The sequence below is a fragment of the Ochotona princeps genome, chromosome 18 (genome assembly GCF_030435755.1).
Source record: "Ochotona princeps isolate mOchPri1 chromosome 18, mOchPri1.hap1, whole genome shotgun sequence".
In the NCBI taxonomy this organism is placed as follows: Eukaryota; Metazoa; Chordata; class Mammalia; order Lagomorpha; family Ochotonidae; genus Ochotona; species Ochotona princeps.
Window position 1 is genome coordinate 21,304,913 of NC_080849.1, and position 17,536 is coordinate 21,322,448.

A 17,536-nucleotide genomic window follows, 5' to 3' on the forward strand; every position below is an offset into this window, starting at 1 on the left:
TAGAACGATTTCATTGTATGGAGGCCAAGTTGAAGATTCTGCAAATGATTTTTAGTGCCCCCATTCACCCACACATCATAATTAAAACAGGTAGGCGTTGGTGCGGTGATTAAGATGCTCCTTGAGGCATCGTGCTCTAAATTCAAAGTGCTGGTTTGAGTCCTGACCCTGCGGGTTCCAGCTACCTGCTAATGTCCAGCTTGGGAGTCAGCAAGTGATAGCCAAGTGCCAGATAGGAGACCCACTTGGAGTTCATGGCTCTTGGGTTGGCCTGACCTGGCCCTGGCTGTTGAGAGCGTTTAGAAAGTGAAACAGCTGGTGGAAGCTCTCTCTGTGTCTCTGCCTTTCCAACACATAAATATCAGGAAATTTAAAATAAATGAATTATTTACCAAAGAGTTCTTTTTCTTCTGCAATTTCAGTTCAAGATTGAAATAAAAAAAAAAAAACACCCAAGTATCATAAGTTTTATGCATCAAATTTTGGATTTTTAAAAGCATTTTTTTTTCTGTACAAAAGAGAAACAGATTGGAATCAAGCAGTATCTTTCTGGATATGAATGATACTTTTAGAGGCTCACCAGTTTTTAATTGTCCATTGTTTTCTAAACTGTATTTTTAATTTCATTTGCTCTCTCCTAGGGAATGAAGGATGGCAGCGCGCCGTGCATTAAAAGCCGTTTTGGTGGATCTCAATGGCACACTTCACATTGAAGATGCAGCTGTGCCAGGCGCCCAGGAAGCTCTTAAAAGGCAAGTTCTCCTCCAGGTTCAGCTGACAAATATGTTTGCAAATTCTGTTTGCCAAGGCAGATCATTAGCTGAGCGGATGGCCTTGAGATGGCATTTTACCAGCTCACCATATACACAGGAGCTGCCTTAGCTTTAGCTTGAAGATGGATGTGTTATGATACCCGCCAAACACTGTTCACCAAGCCTTTGTTAGGTTTGGCCTTTTCCTCTGTAGGTTTTTTGTTCTCCCTCTCTCTCACTCTCTCTGTCTCCCTGTGTCTTTTTCTAAGTAATTTGGGAACAAAAATTCAAGATTCTAAAATAAGAAATAAGTAGCATTATAAAAATCCTAAAGGAATCCTGAAATCACAGGATACGGCAACGCACACTATTCCCGCTCCCTCCGACCCCTGCTGCCCGTAAGGTCTGCCACGGAGTGTGCCGCTGTTCAGCTGAAGTTTAATTAAAGGCCCTGAAGTGTCATAGTTGTTTCTATGAACTAAGTGTTTTCAGAGACTAGTTGTCTGGGTACAAACTGGGGATGCAGAGCAAACGCATGTGAAAATGAACGTGGGCATTTGCTTATGAGTGTCTTGCTAAAAGCCAATAGCCAGTGTTAAGCATCCTCATCCCACACTACGTTAGAGGTTTCTAAAATAAACAGTCCATAGTCTATGGGGTTTAGCCATTTTCCAACTTTTTTTTTTTTTAGGATTTATTTGTTTTTATTGGAAATGCAGAGTTACAAAAAGAAGGAGAAACAGAGAGCTTCTGTGTGCTGGTTCGCTCCTCAAATGAGCCGTTTCCCTACTTGAAAATGTTTGTTATGTGCTGTTAGAAAATGTCACAATGTCAGATATTAGGGAAAAAAGCTCTGGAGGAGCTTACTCCCCATGGGGGGAATCAGAAATGGAAATTGACTTGTAGATCTGTTAGATGTTTTAGTTACATTTCTTTTATAGGTGGAGAGATGGTGGATGACGTTTTCAAAGCCAAAGAACCTCGGTTAGGCTCTTGAACTTTCTCTCGAAGCCTTGACATGTCTCTGTCCAAGTGAGGGTTTCCGGGGCCAGAGATGGGTATTTGCTGTGGGCAGGGCCTTTTCTGCTGTAAAGGGAAATGATCTGTGCTCTGGAGCAAAAATCGTTGCTCCTACTGCTAAACAATAGCTCTAACTCTCTATGTAAACTGCAGCTTGCTGACCCGGAGGTGGAGCAGCGGACACGTGGGCTGTTCCTGGCTCTGGCAGCTCCATTCCAGGGACATCTCTACAGGCATGGCATGGCCTGTTTGGGTTTCTGTAGAAACAGACTAAGGGAAGTTGAGGGACTAGTAAAATAAAATTCATTAAAAATGATGTGGTTACTTCATACATAACTTACACTTATTTTTTAGGATAATAGTTATAGTGAAGTAATTCCTTGTTTTTTGAGAACTGAGCCAAATTTAATGTGTTTAATGGGCTTTGCAGAATAGTAAATTGGTAACATCTACACAGATGTTACAGAGGTGGTAGTAATTACCGTGAATTATTTAATTGTGTGAATTGATGTGCTTTATGTGAATACTTAGAAAAAAATCTCTTATGTTTTATTTGCTGATTTGTTTTAAATTGAGGGTAGTGATTTATGCTCTCTGGCCTTTAGGGGCAAGCATGAAATTAAAATTAGAAGGTATTAATAAAGAATTCTAAATTATGTCTAAATTAAGCTTATTTTTAGATTTTGCATTAAAACACTATAGGATCAAGAAAATAATTTTCTTCCTTTTAGAAAGGATTTATTTGAAAGGCAAAGTTACAAGGTGGTGGGGGGAGAGAGAGAGAGAACATACACGTGAGTTTCCATCCGTGGATTCACCCGTGAGTGGCCTGGGCCAGGAGGGATCCAGGAGTACAGAGCTCCATCTGGAGGCCGAGCTTCCTGGACCATCTTCCACTGCCATCCCGGATTCACCCCGTGAGTGGCTGCAACAGTCAGGCCTGGGCCAGGAGGGATCCAGGAGTACAGAGCTCCATCTGGAGGCCGAGCTTCCTGGACCGTCTTCCACTGCCATCCCGGATGCGTCAGCAGGGGATGGAGCACAGTGACGTGGGAAGCCAGCGTCTCAGGCAGCAGTGTAACCTGCCTCTACAACACTGACCCAGCTTCTCTCTCTCTCTCTTTTAATATGTATTTTATTTTACTTTTTCTTGGAAAGGCAGATATGTGGAGAGAAGGAATTAAAGAGAAAAAGATCTTCCATCTGTTGGTTCATTCCCCAAGTGGCTGTAACGGCCAGAGCTAGGCCAATCTCAAGCCAGAAACCAGGAGCTTCTTCCAGGTCTCCCACGTGGGTGCAGGGTCCCAAGGCCTTGGGCCATTGTTGACTGCTTTCCCAGGCAATAATCAGGGAGCTAGATGGGAAGTGAAGCAACCAGGATACAAACTGGCGCCCATATGGGATCGTGGTGTATGCAAGGTGAAGATTTAGCCACTAGGCTACTGCACTGGGCCCCTGCCCCTAGCTTCTCACTTTTAAAGACTCACCATCTTGTATTTTTAATGCATGATTGTCAGCTTAGGTTTCAAATGCATAGTGTGGCATCAAATCAGTTTTGCATATCAGTAGTTCAAGGAGAAAACAAACTTGGAGTGTTTCTTTAAGCCTTCTGGGTTTCTGTATGTAAATTGCATTAATTAATTGCATGATATTAATGTATTAGGGATTGCCAGTTTCTGTTGACATGACGGAGGTGTTCTGTGTTCCAGCATAAGAGGTCCAAGCCTGTCCCAGGACACATACGGCTGGCACTCCTGTGCCAGCTCCATTGCTGCCTGCTCTTTGAAGCTGGGCAAGTCGCTTCACTCCTATAGGCCTCGATTTTCTCATCTGTAGGAAGAGAGGTGGTATCAGTGGATATTCTCTGAAAGCTTCGATCCTAGGTCTTCTGTAAACACAGTGCTTACTAAGCTTTGTTTCTCTCCTATTAAACTGTAGTGAAGGGTAGGAGGCCTCGCCAAAGGTAGATAGAGCTTTTACAGTTTGATTTGGGAACTTTTAGAGGTGAAAGTCCAGAGAATAGACCATTTTCAAGCAGTTCTGAATAGTAAATGATGGACCAAGTGCTTGAGCCCCTGTACCCACATGGGAGAAAAGCTCCTGGCTCCTTGCCCCAGTTGGTGTGAACAGTTGGGGAGTGAATCAGGAGATAGAAGATTTTTCCCTGTGTCTGTCCCTCTCTCTGACTCGATTTTCAGATAAATAAATCTTTTTTAAAAAATGCTTTTTGACCACAAGAACACTCGGTGGTGGCTTATCCTTCACTTTCTGCCCTTTGGCACAGTATCACCAAATTAGGAGGGCTTACAGGGTGGAATGTAGACACTGCCTGTTGACTGCTGAATTTTACTCCTCCAGGTTACGTGCTGCTTCTGTGATGGTTAGGTTTGTGACTAATACAACCAAAGAGAGCAAGCAGGACCTATTGGAAAGGTTGAGAAGATTGGAGTTCGATATTTCTGAAGATGAAATCTTCACGTCTCTGACTGCAGCCAGAAGTCTGGTGGAACAGAAACAAGTCAGGCCCATGCTGCTAGTGGATGATCGGGCACTGCCTGATTTCAAAGGTAGGGCCAACTTGGTATGATTTAAATTATGCTTCAAAATCACTCATAAAAATGGACATTTGAGTGTTTATTCTGATTTCTATGTGTTATTGAGATGGTCAGTACTATTGATACAGCCTGAAATTATGCTGTGTGTTTCTGAAGCCTATTTTGACCACAATCCTCAGTAAGTCACACAGACCACACAGAAATCCAGTACATTTGTACATGTGCTTATATTCTATACCACATAGTGGTACATGTGCTCATGTATGTTCTGTATGCTTACTATACTACATTCTGCTTACTGTAGAGATATGCTGTATTTCTATTTATTGTACTTCGTTTTTGTCTGATTTTGAAGTTTTATAATCTAATGGATCATGACGCATAGTTGTAGAAAAGACACAGATCAGAATTACCTAGAGTACTGCAAACCTCAGTCCAGGAGCCACTGTATCAGCTTAATTAAATCAAGGTTGATTAAGTGAAACAAGATTTTCTTGTTTAAAAATAGATGTCCTTCTGGGCAGTGTGAAGTTTTTCCAATGAAAAGGAAATAGTTTTCAATCAAGAAAAAATGAAATTGCTTTCTCTTTTGAAAAATTAATAGTGTGCTTATTTTGTAAGCAGTTGAGTGAAATGATACAATATAAAAATGCTCATAAATATATTCGTTATATACTCACATGATCAGCTTTCAGATAATGATGGGCAATTTCAGCACAAGTGTACATTGGGCAGGACCTCAGCCCTTGTATTAATACACCAGTGTGTCAGCGACACAACTTGGCTGAATTAGACAGAAAATAAGTTTATTAAAAGGACTTGACATTTGATCGGAATATAAAATGCTGCTACTCCTATGGAGAGGAATTTGGCAATAGTTAACGAAATTACATGTGAAACATCACCACTTGTTGGAACCTGTCTGTAAGATATAGTCATAAAATTGCAGAATAACATGTGAACAAGGATATTCGTTACAGCCTTATTTGTAATAGTAAAAGATTGAAAACAACCCAAATGTTCATCAAAGGGTAATGATTGAATGAACTGTGCTGTATCCACAAAATGGAACGCTTTGTAGCTGAAAGTAAATAATGATAAAGTGTTCTGACTCCTGATAAGGAGTGATATTTTCATAGGCTATTGTAAGATGTCCAAAACCTTACATATTTTCTGTGCAGGAAGAAATGAGAGGGAAATGGATTTACATATATATTTATCTTATTTCTGTGAAAGGAAGCCAAAAAAGGATAAATGAAAAACAAACAGAAAAGCTTACCCAAAGGAGGCGGGGGAGTGATGGTGTTAAAAGAGCAGACTTCTCTGAAAGTGTCCTTGTATGTATGTTTTGACTTGGGAACCATGTAAATGTTTTACATAATTAGAGACAATTAAAGGTGATCAAACTAGTTCCTAAAAACCACATGAAAACAAATGAATTTTAACATTAGTGATATAACTACTCAGAGAAAACAATTGTAACTAAAGTTTCCTGAAACAAGTGTAAAAATTTCGTGTTTTTATAAAATTTTTATTTAGCCATTTATTTGAAGAGCAGAGTGATATAGAAAGAGGGAGAGAGGGACATCATCGACCCAGTGATTTGCTTCTCAGATGACTGCAACAGCTGGGTCTGGGCCAGACTGAAGCAAGGTCTGGCTCTCCCATGTTGTGGCAAGGGCCTACGTACTTAGGCCACCTGCTGCCTTCCCAGATGTGTTAGTAGGAAGCTGGACCTGACACAGATCAGCTGAAATTGTAACCAGCTCTTTGGAGTTATAAGCAGTAGCTTTAACCCATTGTGCTGCAGTGCTAACTCTTCAAATTGCTTTTGCACCAAAATTTGTTTGTCCCTTAGTTCCATTTTTCCATGAACTTGGTGAAGTATGCTGTTGCTGTATTCTGATTTGTTCATATGGGGTAGATTGTAAGGACCAGGGTCCAGCATTGTGGTGCAGTCAGTTAAGCTGCCATCCCATATGGGCGCTTGTTGGAGACCTGGCTGTCCCATTGCCCAGTCCAACTTCCTGTTAGTGTGTCTGGGAAGGCAATGAAGATGCCTTCTTCCTGAGAGGCCTGGATGGAGTTCTGGTCTCCTGGTTTCAGACTGGCCAGCCCTGACCGTTGCAGGAGTGAACTAGTAGATGGAAGATGTCTCTCTCTTTCTCTAATTCTCACTTCCTCTCTGTAATTCTGGCTTTCAAATAAGTACATCTTTTTTTAAAAAAGAAAAAAGATACTTTCATACATCAGAAGAAATTCAAATATGAACTATAAATATTGAGTGATGATGTCAAAGAATTATTAACTCTGTTGATGTATCTTTAAAATCTTGATTATATGAAGTGAAAATGATTATATTTGATGTATACTATTCTCTTTTATATGTTTTTAGAATTTCTGTGACATAAAGAAAAAGGCATATTCACTGCCTGGCAGCAACAGGCTTGGTGCACAAAGCCAGTAATAATACACGTGGGCTATTGACTGATGTTCAGTAGCTGAAGTTTACTAACAGATTACTAAAAGCAGAAGTTTACTACCATCATATAAAGGCCTGGTCACATAGGCACCAGGGAAGAGTGTTTGAGGAATTTAATTTCAACAGCAAGAGGGAGTCTCTTAATACACAATTTGTTCCTCTAGCAGATTCCTTTCCTCAGTATGTTAGTTCCTGTTCCCCTGCATGGGGGAGGAAGCACCTCTCTTTGATCATTATTTAAACCTGAGGTTTAGGGAGTTTCTTGCATGTTCATTTCCACATCAGATGCTCAGGCATCCTTCCAGACAGGGTAGCAACTAGCTCTGGTTCCATACTGGCAAAGATTCCCAGTGTCCTATCTTTAATCAGTTGTTTTCCTACAGATCTGATCAGTTGTCCTACAGAGGTAGCCCACAGAAAGGCCAAGGATGACTGGTCTTTGGGACTGTTGCAGCTGGACAGGTGCCATTAATGTCTCTGCTGACCCCTAAACTCTATAACTTACTCTGGGTGACCCCACCAGGACTGCTGCCTCAGAATCTACTAGAATCTGTAGTCATTTCTTCAGAAGAACATCTCACTGCTTCTTGGCATTATTAGTTTCCAATTCAGAGCCCTACATAGGGGTTTCAGATTGGCAGACTGCAGTCTTGAGACAGTACCCTTAGCTATAAGGGAGGCTAGAAAAGAGCCTGGTGAGCTTCTTATGAGGATGGTATTCGGAACCAACTAGGACAACCAGAAATTATGGGAGGTGCATTCTCCAATCAGTGTGTGTATTTTCTGCTTCACCTTAAGGTCTACAAAGCAGGTTTTAATCAGATTTTTCTCTTTTGATTTTTAAAGGAATGTTACAGTTCTAGCTGTTTCAGCAGTAAGGAGAATTAGGATATGTGAGTACAACATAAGCAGAGTGTGTGGTTGGAAACATGTTTATTCAGTCTAAGATTATACTTACAGCATGCTTATATACAGGGCAGTAGCCAAGTTAGAAATGGGTTTTGAAGGGATTGGAAATTTCCTTGCCAATAAAAAAATGTCTGCTGGTGGTAGACACAGGTAATTTCAACTCTTGCCAATGCCAACAATTTCATTTCTTCCATCAACAAACTTTAACCATTTACTCAATACTCGGGGCTACTAGGAAATTGAAAAGCTTGGCAATAAAAGAAGCAAATAGGAATTGCCATAGGAATAATCCACATAGCTTTTTAATCAGACTTTGAATAACTCGTGGTGAGTGTACTTGTTTGGTTGTCATACTTGAAGTTCCGCTATTAGATACCAAGGGCCTTAAAACAAACTTTAATTATAAAGTAGTTGTGAAGCTAGAAGTAGACGGAGGATTATGTAGCAAATAATGAATTCTGGGGCTATTGCTGTGGTGCAGCAAGTTAAATCTCCGCCTGCAATGTTGGCATCCCATATGGGCACTGCTTAGAGACCCGGCTGCTCCATTTCCACTCTGGCTCCCTGCCAGTGTGTCTGGAAAGGGATTAGAAGGTGGGCCAAGAGTTTGGGCCCCTACACCCACATGGGGGACTCAGAGAAGGTTTCTGAGTTTAGCCTGGCCCAGCCCTGGCCATCACGACTTTTTCATGTCAACCAGCATGTGGAAAATCTTTCTCTGTCTCTCCTACTCTCTGGGTAACTGCCTTAACAGAAAGAAAGAAAAAAAAAAGAAGGAAAGAAAGAAAATGGCAAAGTCTACAGTGCTCTGTGTATTTATCCTGAATGTGTTACCCTCACCTATGTCAGTTAGAAAATCTAATTTCCCTTGTCTCTTAGATTCACATCCCTCATCAGTTGCTATTGATCTGACAGCGCTAGAGAACTCATGGCTGTTGATTGTAATCAGTAAAGCTGATTAGAAGTTGTTTCTTGTTTGAGAACATTGGCTCACAATCTTCAGTTCATATCTCGTATTGAGTAGCTAAAACACCATGCACAAAGAATATGGAAAGAGTTTTTCTCTCATATTTTGAGTATCCAACCAGGATAAATTTTTTTTTAAAGATTTTATTATTATTGGAAAGCCGGATATACAGAGAGGAGGAGAGACAGAGAGGAAGATCTTCATCCGATGTTTCACTCCCCAAGTGAGCCACAACGGGCCGGTGTGCGCCGATCCGATGCCGGGAACCAGGAACCTCTTCCAGGTCTCCCACGCGAGTGCAGGGTCCCAAAGCCTTGGGCCGTCCTCAACTGCTTTCCCAGACCACAAGCAGGGAGCTGGATGGGAAGTGGAGCTGCCGGGATTAGAACCGGCGCCCATATGGGATCCCGGAGCGTTCAAGGCGAGGACTTTAGCCGCTAGGCCACGCCGCCGGGCCCCAGGATAAATTTTAAACTTCAAATTATGACTATAGCAAAAATTTGCACTTGGTTGACTGAAACTACTTTTTTACAAAAACTAACATTGTTTTTAATTGCATTTTTCAACAATTACATATTTTTCCATTCCCAGGAATACAAACGAATGATCCTAATGCTGTTGTCATAGGATTGGCTCCTGAACAATTTCATTATCAGATCCTGAATCAAGCATTCCGGTAGGTCTGGCCATTGGTTCTTCCTTTAATGTGTTCTCCCTTCCCTCCTTCTTTAGACTTTGTCCTGTGAGATGTTCTGTGTTTCTCTTCTGGCCACTTAGGTTTTGCGTCAGTGTAGACACTAGGAAATCACATCAAGGTCAGCATCAAACAGTTATGACCATTTTACTTTGAGGTTTTGTGGGATTTTTTTTGTAATGATCCATATTTTGAAACGTGATATTTGAAATTTTTCTGGTTTAGAGAATCAACATTCTGGAGCAGCAATTCATAATAAAATTGCAGCTTTTCAAGCTAGCAGGCTTTTCTTTTCTTTTTTTTTTATTTGAAAAACAGAGCTCTCCCATCTATGAGTTCAATCGCCAAGTGTTCACAGAAGCCAGTGCTGGGCCAGACTGAAACCAGAAGCCACAAACCCCATTAGTTGTACACATGGGTAGCAGAGGTACCACCTGCTGCCTCCTAGACTGTGCGTTAGCAGGAAGCTGGAATCGGAAGCAGAGCCGGGACTTGATCCCAGGCCCTGTGTCTGCCCTTGGTAAGATGCAGGCATCGTAAGTGGGGTCTCGTCTCTCTTTTTTTTTTTTTTTTTTTAAATTTATTTATTTTATTGGAAAGGCAAATGTACAGAGAGAAGGAGAGACTGATCTTCTGTCTGCTGGTTCACTCCCCAAATGATTGCAACAGCTATAACAGCTGGTCCGAAGCCAGGACCCAGGAACTTCTGCTAATTCTCTTATGGAGGTGTGGGGGTCTCAAGGTTTTGGGCCATCCTCCGCTGCTTTCCTGGGCCATTAGCAGGGAACTGGATGGGAAGTACAGCAGGCAGTACACAAACTGGCACCTGTATGGGATTCCAGATCTTATAGGCGGAGGATTAGCCAATTGAGCCGTTGTGCCGGGCCCCAAAGTGGTATCCTAACTGCACGAAGCACCTGCCCTTATGCCAGCAGTCTTATGTTTAATTATTAGTCCTGTGATTCTTCATGGACTATGCTAGTCTCCCAGGGAAGAGAACATCCATACTGATAGACCAAAAACATAAACGCAATTCGTCCTCAGAACCTAAGCTATAGAGAGACCTGATGTATCTGATCATATTTGCAAATTAGTTGATGAGTGATCATGATAGTCTGAGCTAGAGTAGTGGCAGTAGCCCTGAAGAGAAATAGATTCAAGTGGCATCAGCATGCTTGGTGGATGATTGGGTTTCAGGCATAGTGAAGAAAAGTGAATCGAGAACATCCCCATTTCTGAGCTAAGCAAGTATCATAGTGTTTGGCTTTTAGGAGGTGATGAGTTAGGATGGGGCTGTTTGACCTGTCCAAAGAGATGTTTTGGTGGCTGTTGGTAAAAATACAGTAGGTAATATATAAATTTTCATATTTGTGTTAATATATGCAGTTCACTTATATGAATTTTCTAACTTAACACTTTTGGAACCTTATTTCTTGATGTAAATATCCTGGAATCAGAATATAGGAACCTTTAAAATGCATTATTGGATTCCACCCATATCTCAACCCATTGTTCTAAAAAATAGCTCTCTTTATGCAAAATCTGTGTGGCCAGAGATAGCACTTTGAGACTAACCACCTCCTTGCTCCCTGTGTACACATTAATTTTAGATCCTTAGTGAAAACCATGACAATTTAGGGCACTTACACCTCTGACTGTCTTAGTCACTGTCTTATTCAAGTTTTGTTTAGAAGGAACAAATTCACCTGTGATAGTTGTTTAGTACCTGCTTTTACTTTAGTTTCTTCCTGGACATCTGCTTTGCCAGATTGCTTGAAGATAATATTAGAGGTATGTGGTATTAAGATTTCTTCTGCTTCACCTATTCAGCCTATTATCACTTTTTGGAGAGACTATCATGCCTTAAGTCTGCAACCTTTCTAAAATCAGTTTTAATTTGGGCCTGGCACAGTAGACTAGTGGCTAAAGTCCTTGCCTTGCACAAAACAGATTCCTATATGGGTGCTGGTTCTAATCCTGGTGGCCCTGCTTCCCATCCAGCTCCCTGCTTATGGCCTGGGAAAGCAGTCCAGGATGGCCCAAAGCCTTGGAACCCTGCTCCCACATGGGAGATCCAGAGGAGGCTCCTGGCTCCTGGTTTCGGATCGGCTAAGCTCCAGCTGTTGCGGCCACTTGGGGAGTGAGTCAATGGATGGAAGATCTTCCTTTCTGTCTCTCCGCTCTATATATCTGCCTTTCCAATAAAAATAAATCTTTTTTTAATTTATTCATTAGTTACATTGTATTATGTGACACAGTTTCAAAAAAATCAGTTTTCATTTGAAATGGAGAAGCTGCTATTTTTTCTTATTTCTGGATTTATACCTATTGCTTTAATTCATTTCTTCAACCACAGAATTGAAGCAGAAAATATTGATTTTAGCTGGTAATTTGGAAAGGACATATTTAATAGGAAGTTGGGATGCCTCTGTCTTAGATGAATATGGAATTCAGGGTAATAAAAATTTACGTTTGCCATTATACTGACTTTGTAATTGCTTGGATGCTGTCTAATTAGTACACTTTTCTAACCATATTGATTTTTTAAAATATTACACTTTGAAGCATTACAGTACATTTATGGGTCAACTCTAATTTCACAAATGCACTTAATAGCTGAGTAAAGTTAACAGAGGATTGTAGGCCTTGCTCTTCTTTGCATATTGATGTTCCCTTAGCAACTGTCTTCCAGTCGATGACTGCAGCTGTTGGGATGGTGCATGGCAGATACAGACATTTCACGTGAGCCGTGAGGCCAACAAATCAAACTTCACATTACACTGGCTTTTACTCACTGTGCTTTTAATAGGTGGCCTCTCCCAAAACGCAGTTTGAGTGGAATTGAGCATGGATTTTAAAGAATTGATTTTGGGGAAGGACATGAACTGGTTAGAAGGATTAAATATGATTTGGGTATAAATTCTATAAGACTTTAAAACTCTCTCATGCTAAATCTAATACTAAAATAGATAAAGAATAGTAAACATTCATATACTTATGATTTGTTTTGAAAAATAGGTATTATTTACACTTTTGATATCCCCTATATGTCCTTTTCTGATTTTGTCACCCAGGGCCCATGGGTACTCAGCATTATATATATTTTTTAACTTTTTCCATTTTTTATTGTATTTTTGACAATCTTTACATAGTTAATTAGGGTAAAAAGGTTCAAGGGCTACAGGAAAATAGGTAAGACTATTATTTCCATATTGTTTCCTTCATATATCTGAGGTAAAGGGGGATTTTAAGGGAGAAACCCACCCAGTCTCCCACCCATCCCAGGTCCCTGATGTGGGGCATGCTCCGAGGGTCTTGCTCAAGTGGTTTTGATAGTTCAACAGTTCTGAATTGCTGCCAGTCTTGCCCCTCCAAGCACTATGAGGTCATTGAAGAATCCACTGATTGACATAGTCCTTCATAGAGTCTCCGTTTGCCCAGCTTCTTTTTTTTTTTTTTTTACAAAGGTCAACACTAGTTTTATTATTACAGGTGATGCACTCATTAGAGAGGAGACATTCATAAGCCACACGTAAGTGTTTTCCTTCTGCTACAATAGTCATGTGAACCTGATTATTATAGTCGAACACCAGGACAGGGGCAGGAGTGGCTGTACAGAAGGGCACCTGCCAGTAGGTGTGTGGGCTGGATAGTAGGTTGGTTGGGTTGAGCTGGGCTTCAATGCCTATTGACATGTGCAAGAGCTAAACGGGATGTGGGACAGACTTGACAAGCCTGTGGTGCATACTGGCAAGCATGGGAACCAGGGTAGGGGGCAGAACTGGTGGGGGTTATGGGGAGTCGCCCCAACTAGGCTGCAGCTCCAACCGATTTGCATGAGGACCAAGTATGAAGCGGGCAGGATCGAACTGGACTACAATACCCGTTGGTTCACGAGGAAGACAGGGCTGGAAACAGAATGAACCCAGCAATCCCAACAACCAGCATGTGCATAAGCTGATTGGTGTTACGGATGGTGTCGGACTCTGTACTAGCAAACTCGCACAAGAATCAGGCCTGGGATCATCTCAGACGAAGTTTCTTTGGAGATCCCTCCAACTGAACTGTTGATCTTAGAACCCCAACCATGAAGAGACTGTCAGCCGGTGGATTCTGAATAGGGTTCATTGCGATTGGAACTGAGAGATTGGCAGCAATCCAGAACTGATGAACTGTCATAACTGTATGAGCAGGACCCTCAGAGCGCGCCTCCCATTGGGGATCTGGGATGGATGGGAGGTTGGGTGGGGCTTTTCCCTTTGTTTTTTTCCCTGACCCCAGATACAGGGAAAAATGATATTGGTGTGGAAACAATGGTGTTACCCACTTTAACCCTGTAGACCTTGACCCTTTGTTCCCTAATCAACTAAATAAGATTATTAAAAAATAATTTTAAAAAATCTTAAAAAAATAGATATAGGAAAATCTATAATGCAGATGTGTTAGTTCCTCCAAAAAATACAATCATATGTCTGACTCGCATATTATGAAAAGAGCCTATGTGTGGATCTCAAAAGTTTTTTTTTTATTTTTTATTTTTTGCCCATTTTCCTAAGGACTAGATTTCAGCCCATTTTCTCTCTACTGTGTTGAGCCAAACATATGAAAAAATGCTCAAGTTCCTTGGCAATAAGGGAAATCCAAATGAAGACAACAATGAGGTACCACCTAACACCAGCAAGGATGGCACACATACAAAAAAACCACCAACACTTGCTGGCAAGGATGTGGGGACAAGGGAACCCTACTCCACTGCTGGTGGGGCTGCAGGTTGGTACAGCCTCTATGAAAATCAGTATGGAGAATACTCAAAGAACTGAAAATTAGCATACCATATGATCCAGCAATAGCACTCTTAGGAATGTATCCAAAACACCTGCTACACGAGAAACCAACATGCACCCCAATGTTTATAGCAGCACAATCAATAATCGCAAAAACTTGGAAGCAACCAAAATGCCCAGCAACAGAAGACTGGATAAGAAAGCTATGGTTCATCTACTCCATGGAATACTACTCAGCTATTAAAAAAAAAAAAAAAAAAAATGCAGTTTTTTGTGGCCAAATGGGCCCAACTGGAATCCATTATGCTAAGGGAAATGAACCAATTGCAAAAGGTTAAATACTACATGTTTGCCCAGTTTTTCACTGCCAACGTATAGCTGAGGTGGTAGATTGACTTGTTCTGTCCTCTGTCTTTTCATGGTTAGGGTTCTGAGTCCAGCAGTTTGATGGGGGGGATCCCCAAAGAAACTTTGTCTGAGTTGTTCCCAGACCAGATTCTTGAATGTACTAGCAAGTATAGGGCCCAGCACAGTCCATCGCCCTGATCAGCTGGTGGTTGCAATTGCTGCGTTGGTTTAGTTTCCAGCCCTAACTTCCACTGGAACCAATGGGTGTTGTAGTCCAGCCTGGTTCTGCCCACCACACACTCGGCCCCACACAAACCAGTGGGAGCTTCAGCCTAGTCGAAGAGACCCACAATAACCCCGACCAGGTCCGCCCCCTACCCTGGTTTGCCAGTATGTGTAGCAGACTAGTCTAGTCTGTCCCACATCCCATTCGGCTCTTGTACATGTCAATGGGTATTGAAGCCTAGTTCCATCTAACTAGCTCAACTATCCAGCCCTCATGGATGTTGTTGGGTGCTTCTCTGTCCCATCCCAGCTTCCAGCCTCTGTCCTAGTTTTCGTGCCCTCCTGTGGGAGTGGTAACCCAAGAGGGTGGAGCCCACTATTTCACTCCCAGGCCACTCTCTAAGTGGTTGTGTGGTTTAACTTGACAGAATTAGACCCCAGTGCCATCTTCTGCCAGCTGATGCTGAGCTAAGCCCAAACAACCCTCACCCACTCTAATTATGTTTGCACCAATAGGAATAATCAGCCCAGCCTGGCTTTTCCCTGATCTAGTCCACATGAGGTCCACAGGTGTTGTAGCCCTGCCTGGTCTGGTCTGCCCCCATCCCAGCCCACGCTCTCCAGTGGGAGTAGCTATCCAGCAAGGGAACCCCCCTGTATTCTCCCTGCCAGCTCCACCCCCTCTCTTCCTGGTTCTCACGTGTGCTGTTGGGCGCTGCAGTTACATCCGGTACAGGTAACCTCACCTTGGCATTCCGTAATGTGCACTGGTTTTTGTCGCGACCAAAGCTGGCTCGACCCACACTCTGTTCTGATGATCGGATTCGCCAGTGGATGACGTGAACTGATTCAGCCTGGTGTGCCCTGACCCATGCTAAATGTATGCCAGTGAGTAACCTTCCATGGCCTGTTCTGGGCTGTTTCCTACCATGCTTCTTGTGCTTACCTGCTGGGTCTGTGTCTTGCCAGAGGAGTTGCCCAGGCCCCTCCATCAGAACCTCTCCCAGTGCCAGATTTTGCGCATACCAGGGGGTCCATGAGCCAGCCCTATTCAGTTCACCTACTGTCCTAGCAGGAACAGTGACTTTTCCTGACTGGCCTTCAACCCAATCTGGTTCTTGCTGTTGGATGTTTCAGCCCAGCCACAGCTCATCCATACGCACATACAGCTCACACATGGCTCACTAGGGGTTGAGACCTAGCCTAATTCGTCCCACATCTATCCTGGTCCTCCAGAACACCAGAGGGTGTTGGAGTCTGGCCCAGCTTGGTGTGTCCAGTTGCAGTCCACACTTGGGAGACTACAACCGTTTCCTGATCAGAACGCAGCCCCCATTCCAGCCCACGCGCCCCTTGGTGGGAACCTCCACCCAGCTAGGGTGTCCCCTTAGCTCCCCAGCCGGACCTATTCCCAGCCATAGATGACGCGCATGCCAGTGGTTGCTCTGAATCAGCTTGGCACAGCCCCTCATCTGTCCCGACCCCTGCCTTAGACACTGTGGCTTAGCATCCCTTGTTCACGTCTCAGCTACTGCACTTCCAATCGAGTTCCCTGCTATTATACTTGGGTAAGCATCAGAAGATGGCCCAATGCTTGGATCCCAGCCACTCACATGGGAGACCCGTATGGAATTTCAGGCTCCTGGCTTGGGCCTGATCCAGTCCCAGATGTCAGGACCATTGGGGAATAAATCAGCAGAAGAAATTTTTCTGTATGTCTCCATCTCTTTTCAAGAAAATTTTGCACATAGAGGCCAGCACTGTGATGCAGCATTAGGCACGCTGTGATACAGCATTGGTTGCCAGTTTGAGTCTCAGCTGCTTCATGTCTAATCCAGCTCCCAGTTAATGTGCCTGGGAAGGCAGTAGAGGATGGACCAAGTGATTGGGGCACTACACTGATGTGGGAGACTCAGAGGAAGCTCCTGGCTACTGGCTTAGAATCCAATTTTTGCAGCCATTTGGGGAGTGAACTGGTAGATTGGCAGACAGAAGACTTCTCTCTCTCTCTCTCTCTTTCATTCTGTCTGTAACTCTGCCTCTCAGATAAATGCATAATTTTCTTTTTGATTTTACACATAGAGTCACATGTATAACCCTACCCTGTGTATATGAATGTGTGTGTTTAAGATTTATTTATTTATTTGAGAGGTAAAGTGAGAGATCTTCCTCTGCTAGTTCAGTACTGAAATGGCCACAAGAGCCAGGGCTTGTCCAGGCCAAAACCAGGAGCCAGGAGTTCCATCATGGTCTCCCATGTGGGTGAGTGTTAGGGACCCAATCATCATCTTCTGCTGCTTTCCTAGGCATTATCAGAGAGCTGGATTTATGCATCTTTTATTTGTTTCTTTGTTTAACTTGAAAGTTAGAAAACTTTCAAATTCTCTGGTGCTACCACAGTGGTGTGGTAAGCTAATCCTCTACCTGTAGTGCTGGTATGCTGTATGGGCTTTGGTTCAAGTCCTGCTGGCTACACTTCCAATCCAGCTCCTTGCTAGTGGCCTGGATCCAAGTTCTTGGAGCCCTTGAGTCCCTGTACCCATGTGGGAGACCCAGAAGAAGCTCCTAGGTCCTGGCTTATGACAGGCCCAGCTCCAGTCATTGCAGTCATTTGGGGAGTGAAGCAGTGTATATAAAGTCAGTCTTTCTCTCGCTCTCTTGCTCTTGCTGTCTTTCAAATAGAAATAAAATTCCTTTTCAAAATTCCTGCTGATGTGTTGTTATGGTAACAAAAGCAACCAACTCCGTTGTCCTGTATTTCAGGTATACATTTTTGCTATTTTAAAATGCATTTAGCAAC

General features: G+C 42.7%; 1 protein-coding gene across 1 annotated transcript in view; it reads left to right on the forward strand.

Annotated features, from left to right (window-relative positions):
• Positions 1-17,536, forward strand: part of HDHD2 (haloacid dehalogenase like hydrolase domain containing 2) — a 32,759-nt gene that overhangs the window by 5,227 nt on the left and 9,996 nt on the right. Inside the window, exons 2-4 of the mRNA XM_058677018.1 lie at positions 642-752; positions 4,131-4,339; positions 9,277-9,361. Coding sequence (XP_058533001.1) covers positions 652-752; positions 4,131-4,339; positions 9,277-9,361 — 395 coding nt within the window. The 5' untranslated portion in view covers positions 642-651. The remainder of the gene's footprint in view (positions 1-641; positions 753-4,130; positions 4,340-9,276; positions 9,362-17,536) is intronic.